General features: G+C 43.4%; 1 protein-coding gene across 14 annotated transcripts in view; it reads left to right on the plus strand.

Annotated features, from left to right (window-relative positions):
- Positions 1 to 18,594, plus strand: part of lrch1 (leucine-rich repeats and calponin homology (CH) domain containing 1) — a 397,317-nt gene that overhangs the window by 85,405 nt on the left and 293,318 nt on the right. For 13 of the 14 annotated variants that reach the window (XR_011886381.1, XR_011886379.1, XR_011886383.1 and 10 more), the window contains one exon: positions 9,054 to 9,198. Coding sequence is in view for 8 of the 14 variants with exons in the window: in XM_072260925.1 (XP_072117026.1) it covers positions 9,054 to 9,198 (145 nt within the window). In the remaining 6 variants the exon portion in view is untranslated. Of the gene's footprint in view, positions 1 to 9,053; positions 9,199 to 18,594 lie in introns of those variants that run through there. The other variant, XR_011886384.1, reaches the window with a different exon arrangement.

Raw genomic sequence — 18,594 nt, forward strand, 5'->3', positions numbered from 1 at the left:
ATGATTTTCCTTTCACAAATCCATGCTGACTTTGTCCGATCATTTCATCGCTTTCCAAATGTGCTGTTATCACATCCTTGATAACTGACTCCAGCAGTTTCCCCAAAACCGACGTTAGGCTAACTGGTCTATAATTCCCCAGTTTCTCTCTCCCTCCTTTTTTAAAAAGTGGAGTTACATTAGCCACCCTCCAATCCTCAGGAACTAGTCCAGAATCTAACGAATCTCGCGGAGTAATGATTTGAACCGGCTCATGCCTTGTGTCTGGCCCTGGTGCCTTGTCCTTTTCAATCTGGCCTGGCACTTAAATAGTTCAGACTTTATCTCAGACCTGGACCCTGCCACTTCGATACTGTCTCAGGCTGGTGCTCCGCTACCTCAATTTGGCCCGTACCCAACTTTTCCAATTTGGCTCGGGACTTAAATTGATCAAACCTTGGGTCTTTCCTCACTCTCAGACGCAGGTCGGGGCCCCACAGCCTTGACTCGGCCTTGCCTCCACTCGCCTTGCCTTGGTTCTGCCAAATTGAATTACCTCCAAGTTTGCTCCAGGGATGGCCAAACACTGGCTCATTCGCCACTCTCTGGCCCAGATCACACAGCCTTGATTCAGACCGTACACAACAGAGCCTTTGCTCCGGAGTCCGGTGCTGATGCCATTGCGCCACCAGCCGGCGGAAGTTAATGTCTATTGTTTGCAGTGATCATTTTGCAGAAAAACTGTAATTAATGAAGTATTTAGTTGTTTTCTTTGTTTTATTGGCCACCAGCAAGCAGTCACTGAGCTTCACCAGTGCCACCTTAAATCATTCTTGTCTTACCTCTGCCATTAATTCCAATGGGTTCCCGGCAGACTTATCCTCCAGGTAGTATTAGCTGTTCTAAAGCAGTGTTGCTTGTATTCCATTCCCCATCTATCTCTCACAGCTTCCCAGTCTTTGCTGGTCTTTTTTTGACTTCCAATTTCCTTGCATCTAATCTTCCAGATCGTTAGAGGCTTCCAGAAAAGAGTGAATTTGCTCTATTAGGAGACTAGCAGTGATTATGCATAAATGGATTATTGCATGAACTCTGTGCTATCAAAAAGAATGATCTTAATTGGGTGATTTTTTTTGTAGCCATGATTTTGGTTTTTATTGCACACTATTGCAATGAAGGGGAAACAGCTGAAAAATTGAGAAGAGAACTTGCAACATAGAAACATAGAAAATAGGTGCAGGAGTAGGCCATTCGGCCCTTCGAGCCTGCACCTCCATTCAGTATGATCATGGCTGATCACCCAACTCAGAACCTTGTACCAGCCTTCCCTCCATACCCCCGATCCCTTTAGCCACAAGGGCCATATCTAACTCCCTCTTAAGTATAGCTAATGAACTGGCCTCAACAGGTTCCTGTGGCAGAGAATTCCACAGATTCACCATTCTCTGTGTGAAGAAGTTTTTCCTAATCTCGGTCCTAAAAGGCTTCCCTTTTATCCTCAAACTGTGACCCCTCGTTCTGGACTTCCCCAACATTGGGAACAATCTTCTTGCATCTAGCCTGTCCAATCCCTTTAGGATTTTATACGTTTCAATCAGATCCCCCCTCAATCTTCTAAATTCCAACGAGTATAAGCCTAGTTCATCCAGTCTTTCATCATATGAAAGTCCTGCCATCCCAGGAATCAATCTGGTGAACCTTCTTTGTACTCCCTCTATGGCAAGGATGTCTTTCCTCAGATTAAGGGACCAAAACTGCACACAATACTCCAGGTGTGGTCTCACCAAGGCCTTATACAACTGCAGTAGTACCTCCCTGCTCCTGTACTCGAATCCTCTTGCTATAAATGCCAGCATACCATTCGCCTTTTTCACCGCCTGCTGTACCTGCATGCCCACTTTCAATGACTGGTGTATAATGACACCCAGGTCTCGTTGCACCTCCCCTTTTCCTAATCAGCCACCATTCAGATAATAATCTGTTTTACTGTTTTTGCCACCAAAGTGGATAACTTCACATTTATCCACATTAAATTGCATCTGCCATGAATTTGCCCACTCACCTAACCTATCCAAGTCACCCTGCATCCTCTTAGCATCCTCCTCACAGCTAACACTGCCACCCAGCTTCGTGTCATCTGCAAACTTGGAGATGCTGCATTTAATTCCCTCATCCAAGTCATGAATATATATTGTAAACAACTGGGGTCCCAGCACTGAGCATTGCGGTACCCCACTAGTCTGCCTGCCGTTCTGAAAAGGTCCCGTTTATTCCCACTCTTTGCTTCCTGTCTGCCAACCAATTTTCTGTCCACATCAATACCTTACCCCCAATACCTTTATCATGTTGACTCATAGTTGAATATTTTGAGGTTGTAACAGACGGTGTATGCTGCAGAGGTATTTACACGTGAATCTACACAAATTGTTTTACTGAGGATGGGGATTTGCTCAGTAGCAGCAGACTTTGTTTCAAAGTTGACTTCTATATGGCACCTCTGACGTTACTACATGGTTTTAGTAAAAGGTTCTTATGTAATGAAAGCTGAGATAGGTGACATTGATTTTTTCCTTTGCAGTTATAAAACTCACTGAGACGAAAGGTAACAAGTACTTGCGAAGGTGGCTGGGATTCACCCCCCCCCCGCCCCAGTTTTTCCTCATTGGGGTTCTACATAAGATTAGGCCAGCTACAGCTCCTCTTGTCATTGGTAGTGGAGGAGTTCAAGGTGGCAAAGTGTAGATTTGTGTTAACTTTACTCTTGATGCTGTCTGCAGTGGTCATGAGGAACTCGTACACTGTGAAAAGCCAGAGCAGCCTTGGTAGAAGACCATGTTGGTACAACCATGTCTTATATTACCAGGGAGTTCGGCTTTATCATTCTTCTTCAGCCATTTTTCAGTTTGCTTTACAGTGTTGGTGATGTTGGTACTATCCTTCATTGCTGCATTAAACCACTTTCCAAGACACTTTACTGGGTTGTCCTTTATAACTTCTCCCTGTATTTGAACTTGTTAGTAACCCTTGCCCTTTTTGATTACCATGTGTCTGGATTTCTTGGCCTTAAAGGTCATCATAGCCCAGGTAGCGACATTGTCCAGGGCTCCAGTACCCATCTTTCTTGGACAGGGGTTACTGTGATGTTATCCAGGAACCCCCCTACCCCCGTATTGCAGGTTGTCGGATCCCAGGCTCCAACACTGGGCCTCAGGTTACGTCTGCTGCGGCTGATGTGAGAAGCTTCATGCCCATGACAAACAAGATGGGGGAAGAAGGTACAGTTGTTTGGAATCCCTTTTTTGAGGGTCTTGCCACCTGGTTATAAAGTTGGCTGTCGTGAAGTGTAGCTTGAATCCCCCTAGGTAGCTGGTGATCATGTCTTGTGTTATTGGCGGGATATGGTAGTGGTCTGGGCCAACCTGGATGAGGACATGTGGAATTGATCTGTAGGCGTTGGCTAGGTCTAACCAGATGATTGTTAGGTCACCTTTCTTCTGCTTGGCCTCGTGGATCAACTGGCTGATTATTGTGATTATTGAGGTGTGTTCAAGGCACCCAGAGAAACCCAGGATGCCACCTTTCTGGATGGATTGGTTGATATAGTGGTTCTCCATTAAATAGAAGGCCAACCTTCTCACAAGCAGTGAGAAGAATATCCTACACTCCACGCTAAGGTGGGAGATTGTCCTAAACTGGGTGATTGTGGAGGAATCTTCTTCCTTGCGAACAAAGCGTCGTTCCCAGTTTCCAGCTTGGTGGGATAGAGCCTTTGGTCCAAATCTTCCTCATGATCTTCTACAACTTCCAGAAGAGTTTATGGCATTTCTTATATACCACTTGGTCCAGGGGTGTCAGATGACTTTGCTCTCTTGATGATATCCTGGTCCTCCTGCCACGTGGGCTCTGCCACGTTCAGCTCAATTGCTGGAATTCTTGGTGGGGGGACTTGCTACAACACCACTCAACTAGCTGATATATGACGGAATTGATGGCTTTGTGGCCAAGTTTGCGGATGATACGAAGATAGGTGGAGGGGCAGGTAGATATGAAGACAGGTGGAGAGGCAGGTAGATATGAAGACAGGTGGAGAGGCAGGTAGATATGAAGACAGATGGAGGGGCAGGTAGATATGAAGATAGGTGGAGAGGCAGGTAGATCTGAAGACAGGTGGAGAGGCAGGTAGATATAAAGATAGGTGGGGACAGGTAGATATGAAGATAGATAGGGGAGCAGCTAGATATGAAGACAGATGGAGGGGCAGGTAGATATGAAGACAGATGGAGGGGCAGGTAGAGACGCAGATAGGTGGAGGGGCAGGTAGATAGAAAGACAGGTAGGGAGGGGCAGGTAGTTTTGAGGAAGTAGAGAGGCTACAGAAGAACGAGTGGTGATCTTACTGAAACCTATCGAATGGCGAAAGGCCTCAACAGAGTGAATGTGGACAAGATGTTTCCTATGGTGGGAGAGTCTAGGTCCAGAGGGCACAGCCTCAAAATAGAGGGATGTCCTTTTAGACTGGAGGTAAAGAATTTCTTTAGCCAGAGAGTAGTGAATGTTTGGAATTTGTTGCCACAAGTGGCTGTAGAGGCCAAGTCATTGGGTATATTTAAGGCAAAGGTTGATAGATTCTTGGTTAGTCAGGGCATAAAGGAATACAGGGAGAAGGTAGGAGAGTGGGGCTGGGAGGGAAAATGGATCAGCCATGATGAAATGGCAGATCAGACTTGATGGGCCAATGGCTTAATTCTGCTCCTATATTTATGTCCTTATTTTGCTCCTGTATGACTTCTCGTCATCACCTGAAATTCAGCCATCAAGTTCTGTTGTCAGCAAATTTATAGATTTCATTTGAGCTGTGCCTAGCCACACAGACATGGGTGTAGAGAGAGTAGAGCAGTGGGCTAAGCATGCATCCTTGAGGTGCGCCAGTGTTAATTGTCAGTGAGGTGGAGATGTTATTTCCGGTCCACACAGATTGTGGTCTTCCAGTTGCAGAGGGACATACAGAGGTGCAGATTCTGTAGCTGATTGATCAGGACTGTAGGAATAATTGTGTTAAACACTGAGTTGTAGTCAATAAACAGCAGCCTGACAGAAGTATTACTGTTATTCAGGTGATCCAAGGCCACGTGAAGAGCAATGAGATTGCATTCACTGTAGACCTATTTTGGCAATAGACAAATTGCAGTGAGTCCAGATCCTTGCTGAGACAGGAGTTAAATCTAACCATAACCGACCTTTCATAGCACTTCATCACCGTAAATGTGAGGGCTTCTGGACGATAGTCATTAAGGCAGCTCACCCTGCTCTTCTTGGACACTTGGATGATTGTTGCCTCTTTGAACCAGGCAGAAACTTCGGGCTGTAGCAACGGAAGTTTTTATATAGAAAATAGTTATGATCTGCAATTCAAATGAAGAAACGTCGACTGTACTCTCTTCCGTAGATGCTGCCTGGCCTGCTGAGTTCCTCCATCATTTTGTGTGTGTTGGTTGTCACGAAAATGATTCCTGGATTGAATGGCTTGTCATATGAAGAGCATCTGATGGCTCTGGGCCTGTATTCACTAGAATTCAGAAGAATGAGTGGTGACCTCATTGAAATCTGTCAAATGGTGAAAGATTTTGATAGAGTGGATGTGGAGAGGATGTTTCCTGTGGTGGGACAGTCTAAGACCAGAGGACACAGCCTCAGAATAGAGGTGCACCCTTTCAGAATGGTAATGCGGAGGAATTTCTTTAGCCAGAGGGTGGTGAATCTAGAATTCTTTGCCACAGGCAGCTGTAGAGGCCAAGTCTTTATGTATATTTAAGGCAGAGATTGATAGATTCTTGATTGGTCAAGGCATGAAGGGATATGTGGAGGAGATAGGAGATTGGAGCTGAGAGGAAAATAGTTTCACTCATGATGAAATGGTGTTGACTCGAGGGGCCAAATGGCCTAATTCTGCTCCTATATCTTACGGTCTTATTGTTATTAATTGTAATCAATTGATTTTGATTAATTGACCTATGAATTGATCTCTTTGGAGCATAAGTAGGTAGAAGGAGATGAATGAAAATAAAGAAGAGGGACAAAATGAAGTAAACACTGCAGTGGTTGGAATAAAAAATATGCATTGGGAATACTCACAGGTCAACAAGTCTTTGGAGAGAGAAGAATTGGACTAATCACAGGTTGATAACAGTTCAACAGAAACAATCAGTTCTGAAGAAAGTAAAGAGTAATTATCTGAATAGTTGGATGGAGTCATGAATATAGAAACAGGCCACTTGGTCCATCTTGGCTATTCTTGTCATCAACTACTAATTCATACTACTGGCTGAAATTCTGGCATTCTGAGGTCTGGCAACTCTCATGATTCTGCATGTTTTTAATTTGTGTTAATGAACTATTTATAACTAAGATCCAAAATTAACTAAGATCTTTAGTAAACAACAGGAATTCTGCAGATGCTGGAAATTCAAGCAACACACTTCAACACAATTCACGCATCTGCTCTCACTCCATCCTCCCGCCACCCCACTAGGAATAGGGTTCCCCTGGTCCTCACCTACCACCCCACCAGCCTCCGGGTCCAACATATTATTCTCCATAACTTCAGCCACCTCCAATGGGATCCCACCACTAAGCACATCTTTCCCTCCCCACCCCTGCTTTCCGCAGGGATCTCTCCCTACGCGACTCCCTGTCCATTCATCCCCCCCATCCCTCCCCACTGATCTCCCTCCTGGCACTTATCCTTGTAAGCGGAACAAGTGCTACACATGCCCTTACACTTCCTCCCTTACCACCATTCAGGACCGCAGACAGTCCTTCTAGATGAGGCGACACTTCACCCGTGAGTCGGCTGGGATGATATACTGCGTCCGGTGCTCCCGATGTGGCCTTCTATATATTGGCGAGACCCGACGCAGACTGGGAGACCACTTTGCTGAACATCTATGCTCTGTCCGCCAGAGAAAGCAGGATCTCCCAGTGGCCACACATTTTAATTCCACATCCCATTCCCATTCTGACATGTCTATCCACGGCCTCCTCTACTGTAAAGATGAAGCCACACTCAGGTTGGAGGAACAACACCTTATATTCCGTCTGGGTAGCCTCCAATCTGATGGCATGAACATCGACTTCTCTGACTTCCGCTAATGCCCACCTCCCCCTTGGTACCCCATCCATTATTTATTTTCATACACACATTCTTTCTCTCACTCTCCTTTTTCTCCCTCTGTCCCTCTGACTATACTCCTTGCCCATCCTCTGGGTTCCCTCCCCCTTTGTCTTTCTCCCCGGACCTCCTGTCCCATGATCCTCTCATATCCCCTTTGCCTACCACCTGTCCAGCTCTTGGCTCCATCCCTCCCCCTCCTGTCTTCTCTTATCATTTTGGATCTCCCCCTCCCCCTCCCACTTTCAAATCTCTTACTAGCTCTTCCTTCAGTTAGTCCTGACGAAGGGTCTTGGCCTGAAACGTTGACTGTACCTCTTCCTAGAGATGCTGCCTGGCCTGCTGTGTTCACCAGCAACTTTGATGTGTGTTGCTAAGATCTTTAGTAGTCTGTATGTAATCAACCCAGTATTGCAATTTTTACAATCTTAGCCAATAGTAATCTCATCTGATAGTATTTCCAGTTTATGAAATTTTGGGTTTTAGGCAGTTCGCAGAACCCTTACCTGAACTGGGTAATGAATATAATTCAAAATAACCAGTTTTCCAGGTGTCAGGGACAATTCATGCAGTCCAGCAAGAGCGAGGTTCCATGCGGTCCAGCAGGAGCCAGGTTCCAAGGGAGCAGCAATTGAGCGTTTTGATGTGTAATCTTGTTTTCCAGCACTTTGCTTGTGGCCTTCTATGCCATGTCATTTTGCATTCAAGTCCAAATCTTAAATATCTCCTGAGGGTTGTAACATGCCAAGTTGAAAGATAAAAGTGTAGCAAGTATTCTCTCTGAGCAGATGTGAACTTGAAATGTAATGAAAGTCCTCACCGGAAGCAGGCAAAATAATAGATGTGGTAGGTGCTGTACTTGATTTAGATCCTTGAGATGCAAAGAGGGCATTCCAGAAAGCTAAAGGCTTGGATAGAGTAGATGTGGAGATGTTTCCATTAGTCTAAGGTTCAAGGGCATACCTCAGTATAAGGGAGCATCACTTTGAAACTGAGATGAAGAAGAATTTCTTCTGCCAGAGTATGGTGAACTTATGGAACTCATTGCTGCGTGGGGAGAAGGCAAGGGAATAGGGTTGAAAAAACATTGGCCTTGATTGAATGGTGGAGCAAAGTTGATGGGCTGAATAGCTGTATTCTGTTCCTATATCTTAGAGTCTGTAACCTTATGGGTATGGAAGAATGAAAGATGGACCATGCGAAGGTGAGAACAGGATGAAGATTGGGATCAAAGGGGGGGGAGGGGTGAAGCTTTTAATTTATGTACAAGAGCAAGAACTAGCCTCAATGTGTAAGGCAAGGAGCTTAAGTAGAGCTGAAGCAAGGAACTTTCCATATATCACACAAAGAGATATAGGAAACCAGGCTCATGTTGATTCCTGTAGGAAGTGAATGCAATTATTGGGCAAGTTCTTTAGGAGGAGGGGCAGGCAGCCAAAGGGTGGTGATGGAGATGCTGGTAGATCCGAGAAGTGTAGGATCATTGAAATCTTTTGGTACAGGATGTCATTTTAGATGATTGGTCATCTGTACGAAAATGAGCCAGTTAGACCCTGAAAACTGTCAAAATGGTAGAGTGCGCTAGAGGAGTTGCAGATGGAAATGCAAAGAAACTAGACACAGCAATAAAGAGTAGATTCAAGTTTGGTAAAAATAGATTTCATGGGCAAGCACAAATTGAACTGATGATTCTACCAGGATAGTAGATGGGTAGATGTTGGCTGTTCAGTGTTTAGTGACTGAGAGGCTGGAGGTTGGAACTTAAGAATCTCCAGAGGAAATAAAATCAGTAACTGTTTGCTAGAACAGTGTGCTCTGATAATGAATTGGCTGTTGTTGAGTGCACCATGGCAGTATAAGGGACAACATTCAAACTGCTAAATGCTGCATTTTGTTTCCTTGGCAGATCTGTCGAAGAACAGACTGAGTGAAATTCCAGTGGAAGTGTGCCATTTTATCTCCTTGGAGATGTTGAACCTGTATCATAACTGCATCAGAGTCATTCCAGACACAGTCATTAATCTACAGGCATTAACGAATTTAAACCTGAGGTGAGTATGATGATTGCTCACTCATAGCAAGTATAATGAAGTGATGTGTGCACTCATTCATATTTAGAGTTACAGAGTCATATGGCATAGCAACAGGCTTTTGCCCATGTCCATGCTGCCTGCTGCACCAATATACATAAATCCCATTTACCCTCATTAGGTCTGTGTCCTGTCCTCCTGTGCCTTGGAAATTCGCATACTTGTCTAGCTTCCTTAAGTGTTGAGAGGCACATTCCAGACTCCAACCTGTGTGAAATTCATTTCCCTCAATTCCCTTAAAGACCTCACACCACAAACCTCTTTCTAAATGAGTCCTACCTTGGAAAAAATACATACCCTATCTATCCTCATCATTATTTTCTGTACCTTTACTAGGTCACCCTTTTAGCCTCTTTGTCCAGGTAAAATAAACACAAATTATTCAAAATTTCTTAAATGATGCATTAATTCAGGCAGCATTCTGATAAGTCATCTTTGCGTGTAATCACATACTTCCTATAGTGTTGCAACCAAAATGGCACATATTACTCCTATTGTCTCCAAACCAGTGCCTTACAGTGATATGTCTCTGGCCATTGGCCGTTCACTCTGTTGGTATTGATGCTGCCACTATTTATATAAAATATTTCTATTTTCCCTGGAGTGGGGGAGTTAAGAGGGGCCATGACTGAGGTGCAAAAGTCTTAGGCCCTCCAGATTTTTTAAAATGTAAATTTTGTTTATTTTTGCCTTCTGCATTAGTATGTCAGTAGAAAAGGGCAAATTTTAGATTTTACAAAAAAATTAAACTTTACGGAGAATGTTTGTATTTTGCTAAAGAAAGTAACTTATTAAGTAATAGACCACTTTTCAAATACAAACTTGATGACTTTGTAGGTATACAGCCCAGTGCATGATTAAACAAAGATGACTAACTGAAACAAAAATGAGTGTAGAAGGAATCAAACTGAGCAAAGGACAACCAGACTTAAAGGTGAGGGTGTGGCAGATGTGACAGTTTAATCCTTAAATCATCAATACACCATGGCAAGAGTGAGCATAACAACAAGACACAAGGTGGTCGTCCTGTATCAGGAAGGTCTCTCCCAAGCAAAAATTTTGTGACAGACAGGAGTTTCAAGGTGTGTTGCCCAAGCTGTTCTGAAGAAACACAAAGAAATGGGCAAGGTTGAAGACCAGAAACACAGTGGTTGACCACACAAACTGAGTGCAGCAGACAAGAAATAGGTCAGACTGGCATCCTTTCTAAAATGGAAAAAGTCGATCACTGCCATTATCTCTGAACTCACGGAAAGCACTGAAACTGAAGTGTACCCCTCTACAGTCTGGAAAAGGCTTGTCAGAAGTGGTCTTCATGGAATAGTTGCTGCCAAAGAGCCGTTCCTCTGAAGTGGAAACAAAACCAAGAGACTCATCTGTGCACAAAAACACAAGTACTAGGATGTTGAACAATGGCAGCAAGTGCTCTGGACTGACTTGTCAAAATTTGATATTTTTGGCTCAAGACAGGAGGCAGTTTGTCTTTAGAAGATCTGGAGAGTGCTAAATGAATAAGTGTCTATAGCCAACAGTAAATCAAGGTGGAGGTTTCTTGCGGGTTTGGGGCTGCATTTCTGCAAATGAAGATGGTGATCTGGTCAGAATTAATGGAATCCTCATTGCTGAGAAGTACAAGCAGATTCTCATCCATCACACACAATGCCATCAGATAGGCGTCTGATCGGTCTCAATTTCATTCTGTAGCAGGACAATGCCCTCAAACACACGGCCAAGGTCGTAAAGAATTATCTTTAGTGCAAAGAAGAAAAAGAAGTTCTGCAACAGATGGTATGGCCTCCACAGAGCCCTGATCTCAACATCAGCAAGGCTGTCTGGGATTACCTGGAGAGACAAGCAAGGTAAAGGCAAAGTCTGCAGAAGAACTGTGACAAGCTCTCCAAGATGCTTGGAACAACCTACCAGCTGGCTTTCTTATAACACTGCATGACAGTGTACCTAAGAGCAGGGGTCCCCAACCTTTTTCGCACTGCGGACTGGTTTCATATTGACAATATTCTTGCGGACCAGCCGACCGGGGGTGGGGGTGGTGGTGGTGGTGGTAGGGTTGCCAACGGATGAGAGTAGCAGTCAAATATGCTGGGTTTACCCCAAAAGACTACAATGACCATGAAGCCTTGCGCGGGCACCAGTGCGTATGCGTGACTTGCGCATGCGTGTACGGTTTTTTCTATAAATTGTTTTTGGCAATTCTATTCGGGGGGGGGGTGTTAATCATGGCCGGAATATCGGTGATAAGTGGCTAATACACTCAATTTCCCTTCTAAAAGGGTTTATCTAACAAATTTAATATTAAACACACAGCGCATACTTTCCTCGCATGAATATAGTGATAAGTCAATTATCAGGGGAGCTTGAAGTAAGTGTTGAACGAACTTCCAGTAGAAGTGGTAGAGGCTGGTTCGATATTATCATTTAAAGAAAAATTGGATAGGTATATAGACAGGAAAGGAATGGAGGGTTGTGGGCTGAGTGCAGGTTGGTGGGACTAGGTGAGAGTAGCGTTCGGCACGGACTAGAAGGGGAGAGATTGCCTGTTTCTGTGCTATAATTGTTATATGGTTATATAAGTCATTAGCATCATAAAATTTTAAGTAACGTTTGGATATTAAACACACAGCACATATTTTCATATAAAATCATTGCAACACACCAATATCAGTGAGTCAGTGGGAGCCCTGGGCTTGTTTTCCTGCAACATGACGGTGCCATCGAGGGGTGACGGGAGACAGCGATACTCGAAGGGGGTTCCTTATGTCCAGTCTATTCTACAATTTAGTTTTCGTTACATTCATTGCAGAGATATGTTGGAAATGGAAGCAACGTTTTCAGTGCTTTTGTGGCTGTCTCAGGATTTTTAGCCTTGACTTTGATCCAGAATGCCGGCAGAGATGTTATGTCAAACATACTTTCCAGCCCGCTGTCATTTACAAGCTCGAGGAGTTGATCTCCTTCCCGCGCTGAAATGGATGACACGCGGGTAATGACCTCGCGCGCGTTCAAGCTCAACAGTGGGCGTGACAGGGAATGAGGAAAAGTGCAGCTGACTCATATCGCCAAATCATATCGCTTCCTCGCGGCCCGGTAGCACATGCTTTGCGGCCCGGTACTGGTCCGTGGCCCGGTGGTTAGGGACCGCTGCCTAAGAGAATTGATGCAGTTTTAAAGGCAAAGGGTAGTCAACCAAATATTGAATTGATTTAGTTTTTTACTGTTTCCTGCTCTTCATAGTTATTTTTAATGTTTAGAAACTTTTCATTTCATTATTTTTGAAAGCATCTTCACTTTACATTTTTTTTTACATGTGCCTAAGATGCTTGCACAGTACTGTATATAAAATTATGAGGTATATAGATAGAGTAGACTGCAAAAATCTTGCCCCTAGATGAAACTAGAGAATGTAGATTTTAAGGTAAGGGATACAAGATTCAGAGGAGAACTGAGGGGATCCTTTACCACCAGAGAGTGGGTGCCTGTACTGTACTGTTGGAGAGGGTATAGTGGAAGGAGAGACACTGACAACATCTAAGAAGTGTTTGGATAAGTACCTGTATTACCTTGGTATAGAATGCTATGGGTCAAATGTGCAAAGATTAATGTAGATGGCCGCCAGATGGTTATTTTGGATATGGTAGGCCAAATGGTGGTGTTTCCGTGCAGTATGAGTTTTAATAGCAGAACCATCCTGGGCCAATTCCCTTTTTTACCCCTCAATATCTGTGCCTCAGTCACTCACTGTAGCTACGGATGTCAGATCGGTTTCTTTTTGACAAGGGAAATATATTCATTGCCTTCCAGCCATAGCTGATGGGGCATTTACTCAGCCTTAACCACTTCCTGTGAGGTCCTTTAGCAACCAACAAACTGTACACTTTAGTCGTAAAAAATTCTAGCATCCAAATAACATAAAATAAAATTGCAGCATTCATTTATCAATGTACAAAAGTGGTTTAAGATAGAGCAAGAACTGAATTGGGATAATCCTGGCACGTTTGCCTAATCACTAGAGATTGAATAGTTCTATGTGATCCATTGAGAAAAGCAACTGGTACTTAAGTCATTTTCCTGTTAGTTTCTCTGTTGCTTTATATCCTCTGGCCTGGATTTTAAATCAATCAATCAAATCAAATCAAGTTTAATTATCATTCAACCATAATAGATGCAGCGAACAAAACACTGTTTCTCCGAGACGAATGTGCAAAAACAAACAAAAAATCGCATTCAAAATAGCGACTAAAGAAACATATTCGCATTTAAAAAGGCACCTATATAATCCAAGACCCTCAGTGACATACAATATCGGATCAGAATTAGGCCATTTACCCAATGAGTCTGCTCCGACATGCCTGCAATTGCTGGTACAGTCAATATATTATTTTAATACTTTATATTTTCATGTCAAGATTTTACAAAAACAACAATTGAGAAAATATCATCAGTAAAGACTGAGTAAGATCATGTGCTTCTAGTATTGCTTGTCAGTGTGAAGCCTAGATAGTTCATAACAGTTACCAGGCTGACAAGAACCATACAGTGTTGGGTTTGCAAAGTTTGCCACAGTTTTTGTGGATACTGTTTATTCACTTTCTAGCAAGCGGCAGAATTAGCCAACAAACCACAGAAAGCTAAAGTATATTTTATTTTCAATTAGCTTTCAAAATCTGCTTGCCTTCCTGAAATAATACTGTATTTGGTTTGCTTGCAGGAAAACAATCTACTTTCTTTGGTAACATAAAGAACTACTCCATGCAATGTTTAGCAAAAAGTTTATTTTGAAATGTAACCACAAAATCTCCTGTGGAAAAACTGAGTTGTTTTCTTCAGAGAAGTCTACAGTTCTAGTGGTTCCAAAATTATGGCAATCTTCTACTCAATTAGCTTTCTGAATTGTGAGGCGAAATGGAGGGCAATGGTCACTGAGTCCCCATGTCCCTGACTTTGTCACTTGTGTGAATCAAGTACGTGAGAGTTTAATGTTAAAGTTCTGTTGGAATTCCAGCTGGCATGCTGGTGTAATCTTAAAGTTGAAGTTATTTCAGCTGGCTGGCCAAATGCTGAAGTGGTGCGCAGCAAACCAGAGATACCTCAAACTGGAATATTACTAAAGCTCTTTCAGGAAGACGATGTCATAAGGGTGAACCCTCACAAGACAGCAGAGTGCAATTGTACATCTGACAGACTACTTAAAACCTGCGCAAATCAGTTGGCTGGAATGTAAAGGAACATCTTCAAGGTTTCATTGTTGCACTTGGAGGTTCTCACCTGCTTCAAATGGCCATCTGTATATATTCACTGATGTTGGCAGAATCTCAGATGATGAGGAGGTGCACAGGAGTGAAATAGATTGGTTGGTTGAGTGGTGTTGCAGCAACAACCTAGCATTCAACGTCAGTGGAAAGGAGTAGATAGGGTGAGCAGTTTCAAATTCCTGGGTGTGAACATCTTAAAGAATCTATCCAGGCCCAACATATTGGTATTGTCACAAAAAAGGTGTTCCTGCATCTATACCTCAGGAGGTTTCATATGTCACCAAAGACTTGCGTGAATTTCCTCATCTGTTCCCTGGAGAACATTCTGAGTGATTGTTTCGCCGCCTGGTGTGAAGGCACCACAATGCACATGATTGAAGCAAGCTGCAGACTCGACCAGCTCCATCACAGACACTAGCCTCCCACCATCAAGGATGTCTTCAAAAAGTGGTGCCTCAAGCATTGTTGAGGACCCTTACCAACCAGTTCTTGCCCTCTTCTCATTACTGCCATCAGGTAGGAGGTACAGGAGCCTGAAGACTTTTTTCCTTGCGCCATCATATTGTTGAATGATTCATGAGACACGAACGCTACCTCACGATTTTGGTCTCTTTTTGCACTATTTCTATTTTTATATTTCTTATTGTAACTTGTAATAATTGCAGAACAACAAACTTCATGACATATGTCAGTGATAATACACCTGAGGCAACACAGATAAAAGTTGCTGGTGAATGCAGCAGGCCAGGCAGCATCTATAGGAAGAGGTACAGTCGACGTTTCGGGCTGAGACCCTTCGTCAGGACTAACGTCTCGGCCTGAAATGTCGACTGTACCTCTTCCTATAGATGCTGCCTGGCCTGCTGCATTCAGCAGCAACCTTTATGTGTGTTGTTTGAAATTCCAGCATCTGCAGATTTCCTCGTGTTTGCGATAATAAACCTGATTCTGATTTGGAAAATTTTAATAGTTAAATACACCTGGTACAATGAGCAGTATTTAGGTCCGTTGTTCTATGATGTCTTATCCCTGCCATATTTCTTTGCCAAGTTGAAGGCAGGGAATGAGGAGTATTGGGATCTCAAATTTTGCTGTGTATCACCACAAGACATCCACTGGGAAGACCATGAATTATGGGTGCACTGGCATATTGTGGACATGAACGAGAAACCTGGAGGGTATGTTGCCTCCCAGGTGCCAAGATCAGGGACGTCTCAGATCACTTCCACATCTTGGAGAGGGAGGGGGAGCAGACAGATTGGTACATGTTGATACCAATGACCTAGGAAGGAAAAGCAAAGAGGTCCTGAAAAGAGAATTTAGAGAGCTAGGTAGAAAGCTGAGAAGCAGGACCTCCCGGGTAGTAATTTCTGGATTGCTGCCTGTGCCATGTGCCAGTGAGGGTAGAAACAGGATGATTTGGCAGATAAATGTGTGGCTGAGAAGCTGGTGCAGGAGGCAGGGCTTCAGGTTCTTGGATAATTGGGATCTCTTCTGGGAGAGTATGACCTGTGAAAAATGAAGGCTTGCGCCTGAACCTGAGGGGGACCAATTTTCTGGGGGCAAGTTTGTTAGAGCTGTTGGGAAGGGTTTAAACTAACTTGGCAGGGTGGTGGGAACCGGAGTGAAGGGATTCAGGAGAGGACGGATGGTAAAAAAGTAAAGATAGTGTACAGTCAGATTGTCAGGAAGGGCAGGCACGTGATGGGACTTAGTTGCAGCCAGTAGGCTGAGTATCAAATCATTAGGGATGCAGAATCAGAAAGGATAGCAAGTATGGTTCTCAGGGTATTGTATCTAAATGAACGTAGTATAAGAAATAAGGTGGATAATCTTGTTGCAATATTACAGTTTGCCAGGTTTGATGTTGTGGCCATCACTGAATCGTGGATGAAGGATGGTTGTAGTTGAGAGCTGAATGTTCAAGGTTACATGTTGTATTGGAGAGATAGGAAGGTAGGCAGAGGGGGTCGTGTGGCTCTACTGGTAAAAAATGACATCAAATCAGTAGAAAGATGTGACATAGAATAGGGAGGTGTTGAATCCTTGTGGGTTGTTAAGAAACTGTAAGGGTAAAAGGACGTTGATGGCAGTTATATACAGGTATCCCAACAGTGGCTGAGAAGTGGACCTCAAGTTACAACAGAAAATAGAAAAGGCGAGTCAAAAGGGCAATATTATGGTAGTCATGGGAGATTTAAACATGCGGGTTGATTGGGAAAATCTGGTTGGTAATGGATCTCAAGAGTGAGTTTGTTGAATGCTTAAGAGATAGCTTTTGAGAGCAGTTTGTCTTCGAGCCTACTAGGGGATCAGCTATACTGGCTTGGGTGTTATGTAATGAACCGGAGATGATTAGGGAACTTAAGGCAAAGAGCCCTTTGGAACCAGTGATCACAATATGATTGAGTTCAACTTGAAATTTGATAGGGAGAAAGTAAAGTCTGACGTAGCAATGTTTCAGTTGAGTAAGGGAAATTACAGTGGTATGAGAGAGGAGCTGGCCAAAGTAAATTGGAAGGAGCTGCTGGCAGGGATGTCAGCAGAGTAGCAATGGCATGCATTTCTGGTAAAAAAAATGAGGAAGGTGCAGGACATGTGTATTCCAAAAATGAAGAAATAATCAAATAGTAACATTGTACAACCGTGGCTGACAAGGGAAGTCAAAGCTATTGTAAAAGCAAAAGAAAGGGCATACAACAAAACAAAAATTAGTGGGAAGATAGATGATTCCAGGAATGAAAGGGTTATCATATGAAGAATGTTTGATGGCTCTGTGTCTGTACTCGCTGGAGTTCAGAAGAATGAAGGGAATTTCATTGAGTCCTTTCAAATGTTGAAAGGCCTAGATAGATTCGATGTGGAAAGGATGTTTCCCATGGTGGGAGAGTCTAGGACAAACGGGCACAGCCTCAGGATAGAGGGGCGCCCTTTCAAAACAGATGCGGGAACATTTCTTTAGCCAGAGTGTGGTGAATTTGTTGCCACAAGCAGCTGTAGAGGCCAGGTTGTTGGCTGTACTTAAGGCAGAGATTGATAGGTTCTTGATTGGACATGGCATCAAAGGTTATGGGGAGAAGGCCGGGAATTGGGGTTGAGGAGGAGATAGAAAAAAAGGATCAGCAATGTTTGAATGGCGGAGCAGACTCGATGAGCCAGATGGCCTAATTCTGCTCCTATGTCTTATGGTCTTATATGATGATGACACAACCTATTCAGCTGGCCTTCTGCACATGTACAATGACTCCTGAGGCTGATTAAGAGTACTTACAGTGCTTTGAAAAAGTATTCAACCCCTAAAACTATTTTCACATTTTACTGTTTCATTTTCTAAACTTAAAATATATTGAAGTAGGATTTTCACTAGACCAAACAAAAATGTAGACAAAAGAGCATTCCAGACAAGTCAGGGAAATGATAATAGAGAAGCACAAATCTGGGGGAAGGTACAAGACCATCTCAAAGGCAGTGAACATACCTCGAAGCTCAATGCAGTCCATCGTGAAAAGTGGAAAAAATATGAAATCCAAGTCACACTACCTAGGTCAGCTGCACCTCTAAACTGAGAAGTATGGTACTTGTAAGAGAGGCTATTGTGATGCCAATGGTAATTCTGAGTGAGCTGTAGAAATCGATGGCTGTAACTGGAGATGATGTTCATGGTTCCACAATCTCTTAAGGCCTTGCACAAAAAGTGTATCTATGGAAAAGTGGCAAGAGTGACCGTAAAGACTTTGCAAATCCTCACTTAGAAGATGCTGTAAAGATGTTGAAAGAGGTCTTGTGGTTGGGTGAGACTAAAGTGGAACTTACTGGCCTCAACACTAAGTGTTCGAATGACATAGATCTAATACTGCGCATGACCAAGGTAACACCATCCCTACTGTAAAGTATGGTGGATGTAGCATCATTCTATCGGGATGCTTTTCATCAGCGGTGACTGGAAATCTGGTTAGAATTAATGGGAAGATGAGTGCTGCTAAATACAGAGAGATCCTGGTTTAAAAACCTGCCAGCCTCCCCCAGAAAGCTTAAACTGTAGAAGAAATTTGTCTTTTAGCAGGACAATGACCCAAAGCACACTGCCAGA

This window comes from Mobula birostris, chromosome 6 (genome assembly GCF_030028105.1).
Source record: "Mobula birostris isolate sMobBir1 chromosome 6, sMobBir1.hap1, whole genome shotgun sequence".
Lineage (NCBI taxonomy): Eukaryota > Metazoa > Chordata > Chondrichthyes > Myliobatiformes > Myliobatidae > Mobula > Mobula birostris.